This window comes from Rattus norvegicus, chromosome 5, assembly GCF_021556685.1.
Source record: "Rattus norvegicus strain SHRSP/BbbUtx chromosome 5, alternate assembly SHRSP_T2T, whole genome shotgun sequence".
NCBI lineage: Eukaryota > Metazoa > Chordata > Mammalia > Rodentia > Muridae > Rattus > Rattus norvegicus.
The window spans coordinates 72,021,539-72,038,340 of record NC_141538.1 but is presented as its reverse complement, the minus strand read 5'-3'; the positions used below and the strand labels follow the sequence as shown (position 1 = coordinate 72,038,340).

The window sequence follows — 16,802 nt, the reverse complement described above, 5'->3', positions numbered from 1 at the left end:
GGTCTTTTACACGAGTGAAAAAAATCAAGGCTTATCTTAAAATCTAAAGATATTTTAGCTCTTAAAACCTTTTGAAGAAAAAATGAGTGAAATTCTGATACATTAAAGGGGAACTAATACCCAGTCTTATCAACTCTAAGTATCTGTGACAGAGGCAGGCATATGAAGACCCAGGCTGATTGAAAAGGAGCACTACTGCAGATGCAGCTGCCAGTGTTTTCTGCACTGGGAGAAAATACACATGAGCCCTATCACTTCAGACTGAGCAGAAATGGAGTTTTAATCTTGTTTGTCTCAAGCCAGTTAGTTAGTAGGAAGTTAATTTCTCTCCTTAGCTCCCAGGGAGTGTGCTTATCTGCTCTATCAGCAAAAGGAAATAATTTTTAAGGTAAAGCTTGACTGAACAACCTTTAAAAACTAACTCATCTATCTTACAGTTTCCTATTAAAAGAAGAATAACATGATGTTGATAGTGCATAGTATAAGACAAAGGAAGAAATTAAGATTAAGAAAAGCAAAATAAAGGAAACCAGAACAACAAAAATTAAAATTTCCTTGGAGGCAAGAAAGGAAAATTGAACATACACTGTGCAAAACATCCAATCAACATGAACTATAAAGTTGAGACAAATTATAAATTCTTAGTCAGAAAATGAATCGTTAAAAATTGTTATTCTGCTACTAATGTAGTATGTAATAATGTGTTAGCAAAATGGAATGTAATCAGAAATAATGTCAAGAGCGAAGCACACACTTTCGAAAATACCACAGGCTACATGAAGAAGCAATCATTCTCACAGAAACCACTGATGGGCATGTCCAGTGACTAGCTCTCCTGGGATGGAGGAGGATACAGGGAGCATATGGGGTGACTCAAGCTGAGATTCCAACCAGAAGGAGATAGAAGTGGCCACCTCTTATAGGGAGGTAGGAGGAAGGAGGGTGACATGAATCCATCCACAAAACCTTCAACCTACAAGATGTGCATGGACAAAGAGACTGAAGGAACAGCCAACCACTGACTGCCTCAACTCAAGACCCATCCCATGTGAGAGCCAACCAACATGGTGAATGATGCTCTGCTATGTTTGCAGTCAGGAACCTGGCACAACTGTCTCCTGAGAGGCTTCACCCAGCAGCAGATGGAGGCACAAGCAGAGACCCGCAGCCAGACATCAGGAGGAGCTCGGGGAGTCTTGTGGAAAAATCAGGGATATAAGTGAGCGAGAAGACATACAGAGTCAACTAAACTAGGATCATGGGGGTCACAGGGCCTGGGCCACCAATCAGGGAGCGTGTAGGAACTAGACCTAGACTCCTTACACATTTGTGGCAAATGTGCTACTTGGTCTTCATGTGGGAACCGGGGCTGTCTTAGTCTGTTTCCTGCTATTGGATTACCTACCTGTACTGCCTGGCTGGGCCTCAGTGTGAGAGAATGTGTCTAAACCTGCTGGAACTAGTTGTTTCAGGGTTGGGTGGTATAAAAGAGAAGGGGAGGGAACAATGGGGGAAGTGATTTGTAAGAGTGGGAGTGGGAAGAGAGGAGGAAGGGGGCTGTAATTGGGGTGTAAAATGAAAAATAAAATAATAATTTAAAAAAGCAACCACTCTTAAGGGAAAAGCAACAGGACACAAGTACATGGCAAAGGTAAAATGCTCTTTACTATGAAGTTCCTATGTGGATGGAAGACCTCTGTAAATATGCATTTAGTTAACACAAAACTCATGCCTCTTATAACAACAGCATCTCAGCTAAACACACAAGCACTTGAAAAATGGAGGTCATACTAGAGATGCAGGTGTAGAAGTACTACAAAAGACTATTTAAAATGATTACAACAGGTTAAGAACAAGCGTGTATGACTCAGCCTTCACAGTCCCGCTTCTGAGGACTGTCCTTTTCTCCTTATCAACTGCAACACGATTGCTGCTTTACAGTGTACACCACTATAGAGACACTGTAGGAGGGCAGAGCTGTGCCTGCTGGTTTCAGTGTGCTTGTCTCAAAGGTAGCTTACCAAGTCCAGGGGACAGTACCACATATGTCCTACCATGGGACGTTACATGGCTCCAGGCTGGATATCACCCAAAGGAAGTCCTCACAGAAATCTGTTTCTCAGGAGCCACATACACAGCCTCTCTGCAGATAGCTTTGTCTGGCAAACCAAATGAGTCACAGCTCTGCAGTCAGAGCTCGGGTCCTCAGCCTGGGGAGTAAAGAGGGGCTCCAAGGCTGTATCTGTGGATCAATCACCTCAGTCCTGGGGTAACACCTGCTTCTTCCTATTGTTCTTATGCACCTTAGAATTCTCTTTACCTCTAGTGATCAATCCTTTCACCCTAACAATTTTTTTTTAAAACTCTGTTCCTTTTCCCTCATGGATTTGAGTCAATTCAGAATGAAAATCTGCTGTGATTTTATAACTTTCTGGAATTCCCATTTCACTTCATGCTCTGATTATAAATGAAGACATAGAGCACTAAATCAATCATGTTAATTCAACATTTCATAAGTAGATGAGCATTAAATTTTGGGTTAGGAGCCAGGCCCACCCACAGCATCAAAGCTGCCGTGCAGAATATGGAAACCTCACACCAAGAGCTTCTGAATCTGAAACTGTAACAGACTCCCATGTGACCAATTCCAGGAAAACAACAGGGACCTAATTCTCACTAATTCTCTTAAGAGACTTCCAGGCTTAGGTTATGAGATTGTAAGAGAAAGAGTGCGACCCTGACACATCCCTCACTCTGATAATGGGTACATCTTAACTCCTCTCCAACTTCCCCCAATCCGCTACGTCAATAACCAGATGCCTGCCTTTCTTCCTCACACTACAAGCTCCCTCCCTACCCCTAGTCTTCAATTCTGGCCAGCCTGAGACCCACAGCTCACCTAAAAGGCATTTCTGTGGAATACTCAGCAACCACTTGACAAGGGACCTCCCTCTTTCTCTGAAATCAAAGGGACCTACACTCTCCCAGGAGCTACAGCCCTGGGGGTTGGCCTCTCAGGACCCCACTCCCCCCCCCCCCCCCACACACACACCAGGCTATCTTCTGTGTGCTTCTTAAACCCAAACTTCTATGAATGCAGTAAAATTTCTTCTTACCTTGTTTTTGGCCACCTCAGCTGCCATTATTTCAATCTGCCCTTCATAGGCTTTGATGGCTTCATTCACAGCATCAAGCTGCTGTTCGTTAGATGCATGCTCTCTTTTGAGCTCCTCTAGCTCCAGAGTGATAGCTTCAACCTCCTACAGAAACACACATTGAAGGTTAACTGCTGACGAGTAATTTAGTTCCACACAGAGATTAACAGCACTTATATTTAAGTATGACTGTTTAGTATTAAACTATAAACAGGCCAAGCTGTTATCTCAGAAAAAGAAAACAGAAGCTAATAATCCCTTTTAAAATTTTGACCTTAGAAAACTGCATAGTTTATTTCGTTTACCTGTAATTATACTATAGAAGTTATAAAATTTTATAACATGAAGTAGTGAGCTTTGGTGACAACATTTTTCAGTGTGCAAAAGCCTTTGTATCTTGATTTTGTTTTCTAATATAGATTTTTAGTTCACTGGCGAATTATTGTGAAGATATTTAATGAAAGAATTTTAAGCTGGGTTGAAAGTTTGTAAAATTTAGAATATAGTCTTTGGAGACATAAACACATCCAAATCCCAGTTCTGTCACCATGCAAAAAATATTAGAGATCAGTCTACAACCTTATGACACCTTGTTAATATAGCATACTTTAATATCTAACATTGCATATCCACAAGGTAATGATAAACAGGAACATCAATCTGTTAATCCTCTGATCAAAGACACACACAACATCAAGATTTGCTTGACTCAATTGCAGAATTTACAGAACAGTGGCTTGTAAGATGCATAATTTACAATTTATATAAATTGTTTTAATTTTAGAATCAACACTGATGAGTGGCCAGCCCATGACATACATACACATATACATACATACATACATACATACATACATACATACATACATACATATATATGTATATATATACCGATTTTAAAAGCTTGCTAAGTAAGGCCTTACCTGTTGCTTTTCTTTCATTTTCTTGCTAGATGCATCAGCCTTTGTTTTGGCACAATCCAGTTTTTTCTGAGCATCCTTCAGTTCTTTCTCTCTTTCAGCTTCTGCATTTTTCATTTTATTCTCCAATGCCTCATATTTTTCTTCCGCTTTCTTTTGGATTTCTTTTGTGTTTTTTAATGTCTCCTCACTTTCCTCTGAATCACAAGGTAGTTAAACATGGCTAACTTAATAACACAGACAAAAGCTTATAAATCAAATCAATTTAGGAAATGTTTTGAAAAATTAAAAGTTAGAGTTTGAATATTTTAAATCATTTTAGTGATGTTTTGGAACTGGCATAATAAAACATAAATCCTATTAAAAGCAGTATTTGAGTTATCTAACAATCTCTGAAGTTATTTCTTCTGAAAGATTAGTTTGTATGTGGGGAGGCAGAGGCATGGTTTTGTTTTTAAAATGATACGGATAAAACTCAACCTTGCATTAACAAAGCCTATGCTAGACTACTGAACTGAATTACACTTCCTACCTTACAGTTCAAATCAACACTATGTTAACACTATTTCCATGACTTAGCTATTCCTAGCTTACACTGATTCTGCCTACCTATGCCCAATCATGTAGCCTTCCATGACAATAGAGAAGAACCAGGACAACATGTTTAAATTAAAGTAAACAGGAAGAATGGACATACTCCTGTCATGTGTGACATCTGTCAGAGCTAGGATCATGGTACAAATATAATTCCAGAAGCTAGCACTGGACAGTTTTCTACTGCTTTTCAGTGCAGAAGAGACACATTACCAGAGAAATGCACATGTAGACTTTTGTCATAATCAATGACAAAAATAAAACAAGCAGCTATATATAATTAAATTATAATGAAAGGAGGAAAAAAAAAGCTTCTTAAAAAATATGGAGCCCCAGGAATTTGCATAGAAAAATGTGTGAACACAGTCCATAAATGATGTTGTGTGTGAGATTTCTAAGACCTTGTGAGAAACCTCCAAGTAAACAATTCTTGTAATCCTTGTTCTCCATGACACTGGCTGTCATTGGAATGTGCTTTCATGAATCTCCTAGGTGTAGCAATAGGAAAGGGGTTTACTTTAGATTACCCATCATCTTATCATTATTAGTCAGAACAATGTTGCCAAGTAAGAATTTGTCCTCACGACAGTATACAGCTTAAACTAATGTGACCTCGTCCTCTTAACTATATACAGTCCAAACTCAAGTGACTTTTGTTCACATGACCTTACTAAACCTTCAAGAATATCCTCAGAGTATAAGTTGTCTGATGCTCTGAATAAAGGTGGTTATTGCATGAGATTTTAGTTAATCTCAATTTTAGGACCTACTCTTCATGTTGCCAAGTAAGGTAGCAACGCAAACGTAGCTATAAAATGAACTGTATTGAACATTCTGGATGTCAACAACGGGAGAAAACAAGTTATAGGAAAAAATGACCAAATAGGAAGCTTACAAGAATAGAAACCCAAAGATCTGATAAACATACAAAAAGATCCTAAACTTTAATGATGAACAAAGTTCAAATTAAATACTAGTGTAAATATTCATGTCACCTTCTCACAACTGTAAGATTGGAAAATCCTAAAGTGTCTAGAAAAAGATTTAAAGAAATGAGATCTTTTCCATACTGATGTTGGTGAATATTCTTTAAAAAAAAAAAAAAAAAAGTAGGGGACAGTTTTGGCGATGCATAATAAAAATGAGGATGATCACGACCCAAGACTCAGAAGTCCCATGCTTGAATTGTCGTACAGAAAAACACCCATGCGCTAGAGAATCAGTCTTCTGAATTAAAACAAATGTAAGCAGCACAAAGAGATCAGGCACAGTGCGTTTCATCTTACCAATGGTTTTTTTAAGGGCATCTAATTCTTCTTGCTGCTTATGGTAAGAGCTTTGCTGAAGTTTGGTTTGCAACAAATCTCCCTCCTCTGTCTTCATCTCCCACTGCTGTTTCAGTTGGCGATACCTTGAGAAGACAAGTGTATAAGTGCCCTTGGTGTCTGAGACATGCACTCGCGTGAAGGTCTTACTGGACGCAATACGCTAAAGTAACCTCATGTGAATCAAACAGAATGTGATGACAATGGTGACCATGGAAAGCTATCACTCAGGGTAAACTGTAAATGATCACGACACCAAACAACTGTTTCTAAACAAGCCTGAATTGTACAAAGCACTAGAAGTGATCTTTGAATAAATTAAGTTTATGTAAATATTTTAATATACCTGTATCTATACAATCACTACTAGAAAAATAAAGTTAATGTCAATTCATAATATATAAACAATACATAAATACTGCCTAAATAAAAAAAAAATTGCCTAAATCTGGTTACCTACTAATTACTTCCCATTTTCAAAAGTCAGTAATAATAATGTTACCCACTTTTTATGGTGAAACAGATAGTCTAAGAAGTCACGGGATTCACCTTAAGCATGCGTAGTAAGCCTTTTTGTCAATGCTATACTTCTACTCATGACCTGGCTCATCACCTGGTTGCAAAGTATTGAACAATAAAACCACTTACATGTTCACCTGTGCAATTCATATTCACAGTAGGATTGTATTCAGTCATTAAAAATGAAATTACGGAAATTACAATCAAATTGATGAGGGAGATGGAGATGAGGACTTTGTGGGTAGGAGGGGTGGGCAGAACCACCAAAACCTGCTACACGGTGTGTTAAATAAAAGAATAAAATGCCTTTCTGCTTACTTTCCGACATGAACTGATCTGCCTGTGCCTCTGGCAACACAGTGACCTGAGTATCTGAAGGGGAGCCAAGTACCGCTCATTCAGGCTGACAACCACCGAAGGCTACACCACACTGAGCAAACAAACTCTAAGATCTCAGGATGGAGCGTGCCCGTATATCAGTGCACGCCCCGCCACGCCCAGCTGGTCAACATCACCACACATTTCCTCAAGAAGAGGATTTCTTTTGTATTTAATTAGACTCTGGTAATTTCTTTAACAAAGATAGCCTTTTAAATCAGAAAAAAAAAGTGGGTAAAAAAATTAAACTCAAAATATATTCTAACATTAAAAATAATCAGATAGTCAAATTCCAATAAATTTCCATCATGCAGAACATGTATAGCTTAATCCAATACAGACTTACTTTTCAGCGACATTTTTAAGACCAGCCAATTCCTCTTCCAGAGCCTGCAGTTCTTTCTCCTTTGTCCTCAGCTCAGCTTGAACATCTTTGAGTTCTTGAAACTTGGTTAAAATAGAAGCCGCCTGGGACCTAGCACCTGGATTGAGTTAACAGAGGATTTGGATACGAAGTAACCATATCCTTAGTAAACATTCTTTTCTCAAAGAATTATACTAGAAATGATGAAACAGCAAACCCTGCAGTGAACTTATGATGAGAAGGAGTCTACTCCAATACCCAAGTCTTAATAAACACGTAACTGATAAAAAGCAATCCTTGGTAGACGTGGTGGTAGTTTACTGATCAAAATAACTGTTCTGTCTATGGGATCTATCTTGCTAAGGCAAAGTTTTCACTCCAGACACTGAACTTGGCCATGTGATTTGTTCTGTCCAATGAAAATAAAACCTAACCCTTGAGCGTTAGTATATAATTTACCATTTGCCCTAAGGAAAACATGCTGAGCAGAGGAATTCTTCAGAAGGAGTTACGGTACGAGACCAGGCAGCAGAGTCAAATGACCTGTGTAAATGTAATATGTATGAGATAAACGAGCTCAAGCCAACAGAGCTACCTTATAACTTGGCCTGAGACTCTCGAGATGCAGGAAAATCATCAGAATAAACTGCCTTTACATACTGTACAGGCAAAGATACCCATCTAGCAGTGACAGTTTGAAATACTATGCTAACAAGGAAGCTCTGTAGTTGGATGGAAGGATGCCATTAGAGCTAATAAATACAGTATCATACACATGGCACTGCTTAAACAGAAACTCCAAGCACATCTGAAACAAACTCTCAAGACTGTCTTCTGCTTTACATTATTATCTCCTATGCAGACAGTACTCATTGATGATGTTTTAGAAGTGGGATACTTGATCACTTAATTAATACAACTGGCCTACACAGACGCTAAGTCTTGGGCTGGAGAAATGGCTCAGGGATTAAGAGTATTTCCTGCTCATGCACAGAAGCAGAGTTTAGTTCTTAGCACCCACACTGGAGAGCTCACAACTACCTACATGCTCCAGGAGATCTGATGCCAGATTCTGCCTTCTGAGGACAACCACACACATAAACACACATGCATCATCATATACATAAACGACAGCAAGGCTTTCAAATGAACATTTGAAGAGATATTAAATTAGGTGAAGAATACAAGCTACAACCAGACTTCTGGGATTCTAACTCCAAACTTGTGCAAATTACTAAGTTACTTAACTAGTGGTTTTTAATTTCTGCCACTACGTATCAGAGATATTCTGATTAATATACTGATATTATATTCCTATCTTAAAGTTAAGGATTATTTATGTATTCATAAATTCACAATATACAGACTTATATTTATATATTCATAAGGCTCACAGACTGGGGCTTTATAAAATTCACTATACATGTATTATCCAATTACGAGTTCACTATTTGTTTTAGGACCCTGAAAAGCAGCTAGTGCAAGTAAAAACAATTACTTTCATTTTATCAATTGTGAAGTCACATGTGGCTAGTGGATACTGTACTTGGGGTAACACTGTTTTCAATATTTTCTGGTACAGAATAATTATTCATTGTTATTATATTATTAGGCCAGAGTATTAGAGAATAATCATTACTTTCAATTCATTAAGGCACCATTTTCAAGATTCAACATGGATAACAGCACACTGCAAAGTGAGTTATTCAATTTCTTGGGAAAATGGGTAATAAGGCTAAGATTTTACAAAGTAAAAAAACCTTTGTGACTGCAACTGAGCAGAAAGTATGCAGAAGCAAGCCCCTATGTCCACCACTATCTGTGATGGTTTGTATCTGCTTGGCCCAGGGAGTGGCACTATTAGGAGCTCTGGCCTTGTTGGAGTGAGTGTGGCCAGCCTTCTTGGACCAAGAACAAACAGGAATGACTTTAGAGGAATGAGCTACTGAGTTGATTCATGATAATGGATCATAAGCCATTTAAGGGCTTTGACACTATTCTGTCCTTTAAAAAGCAACTGGGAGATAGAGAAACAGCCTCAGAGGCACAAACTATTTACCACAGAATTGTTAACACAACATACCTCCACTCAATGTTCCATGAGGATCAAATACATCACCCCCAAGGGTTACAGTTCTGGTCATTATTCTTTTATCAAAGGCTACTTTTTTGGCATTATCCATATTGTTACAAACAAATGTTGTTCCGAAGACAAATTCCATCGCTTTCTGAAGTTCTGGTTTGTAGTCAACCAAGGAAAGAGCTACATGAACATTGTTAGGACCAACCTACAGGGAAACAAAATATGTATCACAGGACACATTTCTTTGAAATATAAACTAGTAAAAACTGCAATAATATATAAATTACACAGTCCTAGTGATAATTTGTTTATTTACAGTAAATTTTAACACTGGAAGACCTATCACCAACTGAAACAGTTTAAATACTAAGCGCTAGGGTGGGGGTAGCTCACCCCTTTAATTCCAGCCCTTGGAAGGCAAAGGCAGGTGGATCTTTGAGTTTGAGGCCAGCCTGGTCTACAGAACAAGTTCCAAGATAGCTAGGGCTACACAGAAAAACTTTGTATTGGAAGAAAAACAACAGCAAAATCCCCCACAAAACACAAACTCCTAAGCACTGTAAGTTTCTTTCAAGAAGGCAATACCAAGTTTGCACATCTAAATGGCCTATATAAATACAACTATTAATGAAAGTAATCTCTCTATCAGCATAGTTACAGAATATTTGGTTTCAATTATTAGTAATTTGTTTCAGTGAATGCTTTTTTATTCAAATGAACTATAGCCACTTTCAAAAACCAAAAATAAATGCAATGACTAACCGAAAGGATAAAAGAACAGGCAAAGCCCTAGTCTTCCACTGCAATCACAGTCTCTTCATGCACTTTCCCATGTTCTCAGAAACTTAGCATCGTTATGACAAGAGCAAAACAACAATAATAGCACCATGTTCAGAACTTCTTTTGATCCAGCAGACACCATTAACAGACCTCGCTACAAACTCTAAGACAAAGCGTTCTTGAAGGTGTTTGAAATTCCAACTCACCACGAAACTAAAAAGCACTTTCAACTACAAGGGCATTTTGAAATTATTTGATTGAAATGTTCTCAATAATACTAAAGACACTGACTATCTGCTTAGTGTCTTAACTACCAATGCCATTTCTGGGTTTCACATAACTCAAACTCAAACCCTTATAAAGCTACTCTCTAATAAGCTCGTTTTGTTGAAGACATATTTGGCTTCTTCTTTAAAATGACTTTAAGTGAGTTGGTGTTTTCCTGCATGTATACCTGTATGAGTGTGGTAAACCCCCCTGAAATTCGAGTTAAAGACAGTTATGAGGTGCCACGTAGGTACTGGGAATGGAACCTGGATCCTCAGGAAGAACAGCCAGTTCTCTCAACAGCTGAGGCATCTTTCCAGCCCAGCTTCATGTTTTTAGTCAGTGTTCAACACCCAAAATGGGGCACTAGAGAGAAGGCTGTTCAGAATACTAGCTGTTCCTCTAGGACAGTTCCGTTCTCAGTACCCAGTCAGGCAGCTTATAACCCCTGCTCCAGGCCATCCAAGGACATGAGCATATATTCATACACATCCTTAAATAAAACAAATAATAATAAAACTAATTCTTTTAAAAAATAATAAAAACGTATGGTAAAATAAAAATGTATTTCCTTATACACATCTATTTTCTTATTAGCAGATACATTACAATAGGGGCCATCTTATCAGTTGACCAGAATTCTACCTGAGTATATCCCTTAAAATTACTATTTCCTAAAGCTAAAAGAAGAGATAAACATTTAATTAAGACAATAAGACTTACAAGATTCTGAGCGACCCTCAGAGTTTCAGGAGCAATACATCTGGCTGAAATCTTATTGAGAGGAATTATTGTGTATCGACGCTTCAATTCCCCCTTTTCTAATAGTTTCTTACCAGTAACCTAAAACAGACATATTAAATTGTAAGAAAAAAACACTATAATGGAATGTATACAAGTTTAGGAATACATTATCAAATAAATATATCCGTGGTGTGTTTTTCCCAAGGTAGATTTTCAAAGTATATAAAATAATTATAATTCAACCTTACTAAAGATGTTTTTGTGGGCATGTAAATGAATTTGATCAGTGTTTTGCTCAGTGATGTATGTCAGAAAAATTACTGTACAATGCCATCTGCATACAGCATCTTAAAAGGAAAAGCTGATGTAGCTAGAACAGGAGGCGAGGTGTGGTGAGGAGGAGCAAGCGCACAGAAGCAGGTAAAGGGGTGCAAGTCTACAATCAGAAAGGGAACTGCATCTGGAAATACAATGTTTACGGAGGATGCCTTCTCCTGGCTTCTGTGTACACACACATATACACTGTGTGTGCAAGCAAATAACACACACAGAAATGTTACTGTAATAAAAACTGACAGATTATTTTACAAATGCAAATATAAATATGCACAGCAAAATAGAAAATAAATAAGAATTAAATTTGTCAGAAAATTAACTAAAAAGATTAAGTAGCTTGGAGAGCTACAAAAGCACACAACTTTTCCAGCATTACGTGATTCTTTTTTTAAGTCAGAGTATTAATCTTAAATTTTCTTTAATTAAAATCCATTTACCTCTGTGTCTACTACAACATTGTAGAGTCGTTCTCCAGCCACCAATTCCAGAGCTGTGGCTGTAGAATTATCTTTCACATTTATCAGAGAAGCTACAAGTCCTTTTACACAATTTCGATTCCAGTTCTTCTCTGGGTCCCTAAAAACAGAGAAGTTACCAAAAATTAATGTTAGATAAATATTGTACTATCCTAGTTAAGAGCTCCAAACAAATGAATTAGAATAGTTAGAAAATGTCAGCTATTTTCTAAATAGCAACTAAAATATTTCAGTAAATTAACACAGACTTATTGTTTGTCTTTAATTATATGCACACTGGTGTCCCTGTGGAAGGTAAAGTGCAGTTTCTTGTGGCGGCCACAAGAGGGTGTTGGATCCCCAAGAGTTGGCGTTAAGGGTGGGTGATGTGGGTGATGGAAACTGAACTTGGGTCCTCCAAAAGAGCAAGCAGTGTGTGCTCTCAACCATGGAGCCACATTAGAGCAACTCTGTGTTCTAATCTCTCACAAATAATTCTAAATCTGCCTCAGTAGGTGGGGACTTCCCTCACGTGCCTGACACCCAGGGTTCAATGTTCAATATTGCCCCTGAAAACATGGAAAATGAATGTCTGACAAGTCCTGTGTAGTAAAACAAGCCAGAAGATGCAAGAGTAATGGCAGAATAACTGTGAAGGTAGTTTGAACTGAGACGAAATCACTCCATTCGATTTAAAATTAGTGATACTAGTATCTGTTATTTTCACAAGAACCCTCCACCCAACATTTCATATACTTAAATTAATCAATTAATATTTTTAATTAGTCTTAACATATAAGGTTTAAATCTCTTACTTGTATGCAAATCGAAGATTGGGAAACTTGGCCAAGAGAGCTTCGTAGGTTCCTTTTAGATTACTGATGTCACGAGACACCTGCCTGTGCTTTTCCAAAAGCCTTTCCTCTTTGTTGTCTGAGGAGTAAATATCATAAGCAGCTTGAAACTAGGTCTGAAAAACACTACCACTTAAGAAAAGTACAGCCTCGACCTCTATGAAGTACTCCAAGCAGCAAAATGTAAACTTCTAGCTAGTATTAAATAAAAGGTTGTTTACCATAAAATTCCTATCAAGTATCAAATGGGCATGTTTCCAACATCAAACAACATGTGATATTAATGCCTACTAAGTGAAAACAGACAAATACCAATTTTAAACACTCAAATGATCAAATAAGAAATTATCAAAATGTACAGGATTATTTTAGATAATTTTATGGCTGCATTTATGAATAATTCTCTAATGATCAGGTGAAGTAATGCATACTCATTTCCTTTTTTAGTTTCTATGCATAAAACCCTCCTAAAGATTTAACCTTAAGGACATTTAAGACAAACCTTCGTAATTTAGCTTCTTCATTTCGGTTTCAAGTTTTTCTTTAACTTTTTTCACAGCTTCAAAAGCTTCTTGATCCTTCTTGTACCCACTATCCATCTTCCTAACTTCTGCTTGTTTATTCTTCAGTTCCTGTTGGGCATGTTTCAACTTCATCTGAGCCTGTGAGGGGTGACGCAACAACAGCGGTAGTCATTAAACCGAGATTCAAACAGATTCAACTAAGAGACATCGGAACTGAAAATAAAATTGCATAGTATCCTAGATGGATATTAAAACATTATTCTTTTGTCTTAAAAATATTAATATAAATGAATTAATACTTTAGCATAAAGTGAAGTTACTATAGCATATTAAGGAAGTTGAGAAAGTTTCTGAAAGAATGACTCCAGGAGCTAGTTAACCAGACACCAGACAGGGGCACATCACTATTTTTGTTCTCTTCCTTTTCATCTCATGCCTGTTTTAACTTTATTCAACTGCCTTTGTGAATCCTGTCTCTCCACAGCAAAGAAGTTGCATTGAGTGATGAGAAATAAGACACTACAGAAAGAAGCTAAACTGACAGAAATTCAGTGCCACAAATCTGATGTTCAAAGGTGACAATTTTTACCCTTATGAATTTATACAAGTGAACACTCCTTCTTAAAGCCGTACTTTTATCCTCAGGGTATCCCTGCCCTAAAACTGAAAGGTGATTATAGTTTTTACTGTTAATTAAAAGCAGTAATTTAAAACTTTTACAGTATTGAGTTCTTATAAACTTTATGCCCGTCAATTCTCAATGAAGTTGAAAATTCATTTTTAAGTGATTAGGAGTAATTAATAAACTCACGTTTCCAAGCACATATTTCAAAGTGGCCCTTCACCGCATAAAAAGCAAGCAGTGCTACAGGCTGAGCAAAGGACCTACGGCATCACCGCTCTTCAGTCACAGATTTTCACACAGCAGCGGTTGCCTGCCACAGTGCGCTTAGCGCCTGTGCTTACCTGCTTGGCCCCGGTCTGCGCTTTACTGACCACAGCACGCTTAGCGCCTGTGCTTACCTGCTTGGCCCCGGTCTGCGCTTTGCTGATGTCGTTCTTACAGGCCATCATCTGCCCGGCCAGAGTTGCCTCTGCTCCATCTTCATTACTGGACAAGCCAGCAGACACTGCATTGAAGTGCTGCTGGGCGGCGGCCAGAGCTTCCGCATCTTTATTGCTTGCTTCTTGAAGGCCGTGCAGTCCGTCGGTTAGCTTCTTAACTTCCTTTTCCTTTGCTGCTAATGCTTTAGAGTCCTTTAAGAAGAATGTCAAAGTGAAAGGGTATTTTAGAAAACAACTTTCAACTTACTTTGTTACTAGACTTTATAACTTTGAGTGGGCATAGTAAAAAAGTACTTTAACTGTCCTAACTGTAAATATTGAATTCTCACTTTGAAACAGGCTGTTTGGGGGATGTTACACCTACATAATTCAGTATTTTTATTCCAAATGGGATAGTAAAATCAAGGAGAAAATGGGATAAAGTTACTATATATTTAAAGAAATGTCTTAAGAAAACTTAAAAATCAGTTCTGAAATCTATAAAAGTAAAATGAGTCTCCCTAAGTCACACTTAAAAGTTTTAGAATGAAGAATACATATTTTTTATAACGTAGCATGAAGATTCAAGCATTACAAAGTATTCCTAATACCTAACACCTTTTAAGTAATATCTATCAGGTATCTGATATCAGACTAGATACCAACAATGACAGGAGAAGTTCTTATTTGCATGAAGGTGGTCAGGTATTTTGAACACCTTGATTGTGATTCATCTAATATTTACTACTGTTTACTATACACTAGATACTGTCCCAAGATATTAAATACATACATTAAAACCATATGTGTAAGGAGTTTATATTCTATGGTAGAAAACATGATGAAATAAAGCAAAGTGAGGAGGCATCAAGCAGTGGAAGTCACTATTTTAGGAATAAAGAAAACCTGGATGACAAGACATTTGAGAAGAATGGACAGAGAGTGAGCATATAAATAGTTGCATTGTACTTGGTGACAGGGCTTTGAGGAACAGTGGTTGGAGCCCTTAGAGCAAGAATATAAAAGGAGACAGAAGTCATAGTATAAAGCACACAGGAGGCTATGAGAAACATTTATCTAATCAGCATTGACTTTGAAATAAATTTTGATATAAGCAGATTACACTTTAGTTTCTGTAGAGAACGAACTATAGAGTGGCTAGAGTAAAAGCCAGGCAATCCTAAGCCAGTGCTGCAATACCCCTAATGGGAGGTAATAGCTCAAATGAGCTTGCGGTGATGGATGTGAGCTCACACACAACTGTAGGCTTTCTGGCCTGAATAACAAGGAGAATAGCGGTGCCATTAACTGATGTGAAAATTCAGCATTCGTGGGAAAAATTTATGACTTCTATAGTGGATGTGGTTAAGTTTACATACTATGTTAATCTCTCAGGTAAAAATAGTAAGTAGTTGGAAAATAAAAATATAACTAAAGGACTATTCCTCAGATGGCTTTCATTGACCTAGTTTATTCCCTGTTTAGATGGAGAATGTGCTAACAATGTAACTTCTAAGCCTGTATTCTAATTCTGTCTCCCCCTAAGAAATATGATATCCTATAATGCTTTAACACAGCCTTTCTCATCACACTGGGTACATCCCATTTCATTCCAGTGACCCTTGATCAGGATGCTTCCTGGTATCCCTCAGCTGCAGGGCAAATGAACAGACTCTATCCACCCATGACAACTTTCCAAGGTCATGTGGAAACAGCCCACAATATAACCCAGGCTTCTACATAATTACCACCTATACATGATACAGATCTGATTCCCATAACTTGCTGAGTGATGTTGATATAACCAGTGTGGTAACAAGTGAAGTGAATGAGAATGCTTCACAGGGATACAGTTTGGTTTACTGAAAAACCCACAGTGGCTGTAGCCCGAATCACTAGTCTCTATTTGTGGACACAAATACATGGTTGACAACTGAGGGAGAAAGACATAGTAAACTGGCCTTGGTTACTCTCTCTAGATGTTAATGAGCTCGCTACACACATCTGATGGGGTATGGGGGTTTACATGTGGGAGTTTGCCTAAGATCAAATTTTGGGGAAAGATATGTAATTTCATATTCCAAGTGTTAGAATTCTTAAGAAGTAGGTTGTCAGGCTCTGAGCCATCTGGGAGGGAAGTAATGCACAGTACAAGACTTAAGAAAGACAGACAATCTAGAAGAAAGATAGGGAAAGGCTAAGAAAGATTTATGCAACCCAGCTAAGGTATCTGGTTGATAAAGGGGGTACTGTAGGCCCAATTGGCTGTTTGATTTTTTTCATCTCAATTAGCAACCTGATGAGAATTAGAATCACCTAGGAGATAGGCTGTGGACATGCCTGTGCAAGAGTACCTTGATTAGGTTAACTGAGGTGGGAATGCCCACCCACCAAGGGTGGCACCATTCCCTGGGCTGGTATTCTGAACTGTACAGAGGAGAAAATGAGGTGAGCACGAGC

At 38.0% G+C, this 16,802-nt stretch overlaps 1 protein-coding gene across 2 annotated transcripts in view; it reads right to left on the bottom strand.

Moving 5' to 3' along the window:
- Positions 1-16,802, bottom strand: part of Smc2 (structural maintenance of chromosomes 2) — a 46,276-nt gene that overhangs the window by 14,494 nt on the left and 14,980 nt on the right. For both annotated transcript variants that reach the window (XM_087549698.1, NM_001108666.3), the window contains 10 exon segments: positions 14,322-14,555; positions 13,277-13,436; positions 12,736-12,853; positions 11,903-12,041; positions 11,109-11,228; positions 9,339-9,543; positions 7,238-7,373; positions 5,956-6,080; positions 4,079-4,272; positions 3,117-3,260 (listed from right to left, as the gene is read on the bottom strand). In XM_087549698.1, the coding sequence (XP_087405824.1) occupies positions 3,117-3,260; positions 4,079-4,272; positions 5,956-6,080; positions 7,238-7,373; positions 9,339-9,543; positions 11,109-11,228; positions 11,903-12,041; positions 12,736-12,853; positions 13,277-13,436; positions 14,322-14,555 (1,575 nt within the window).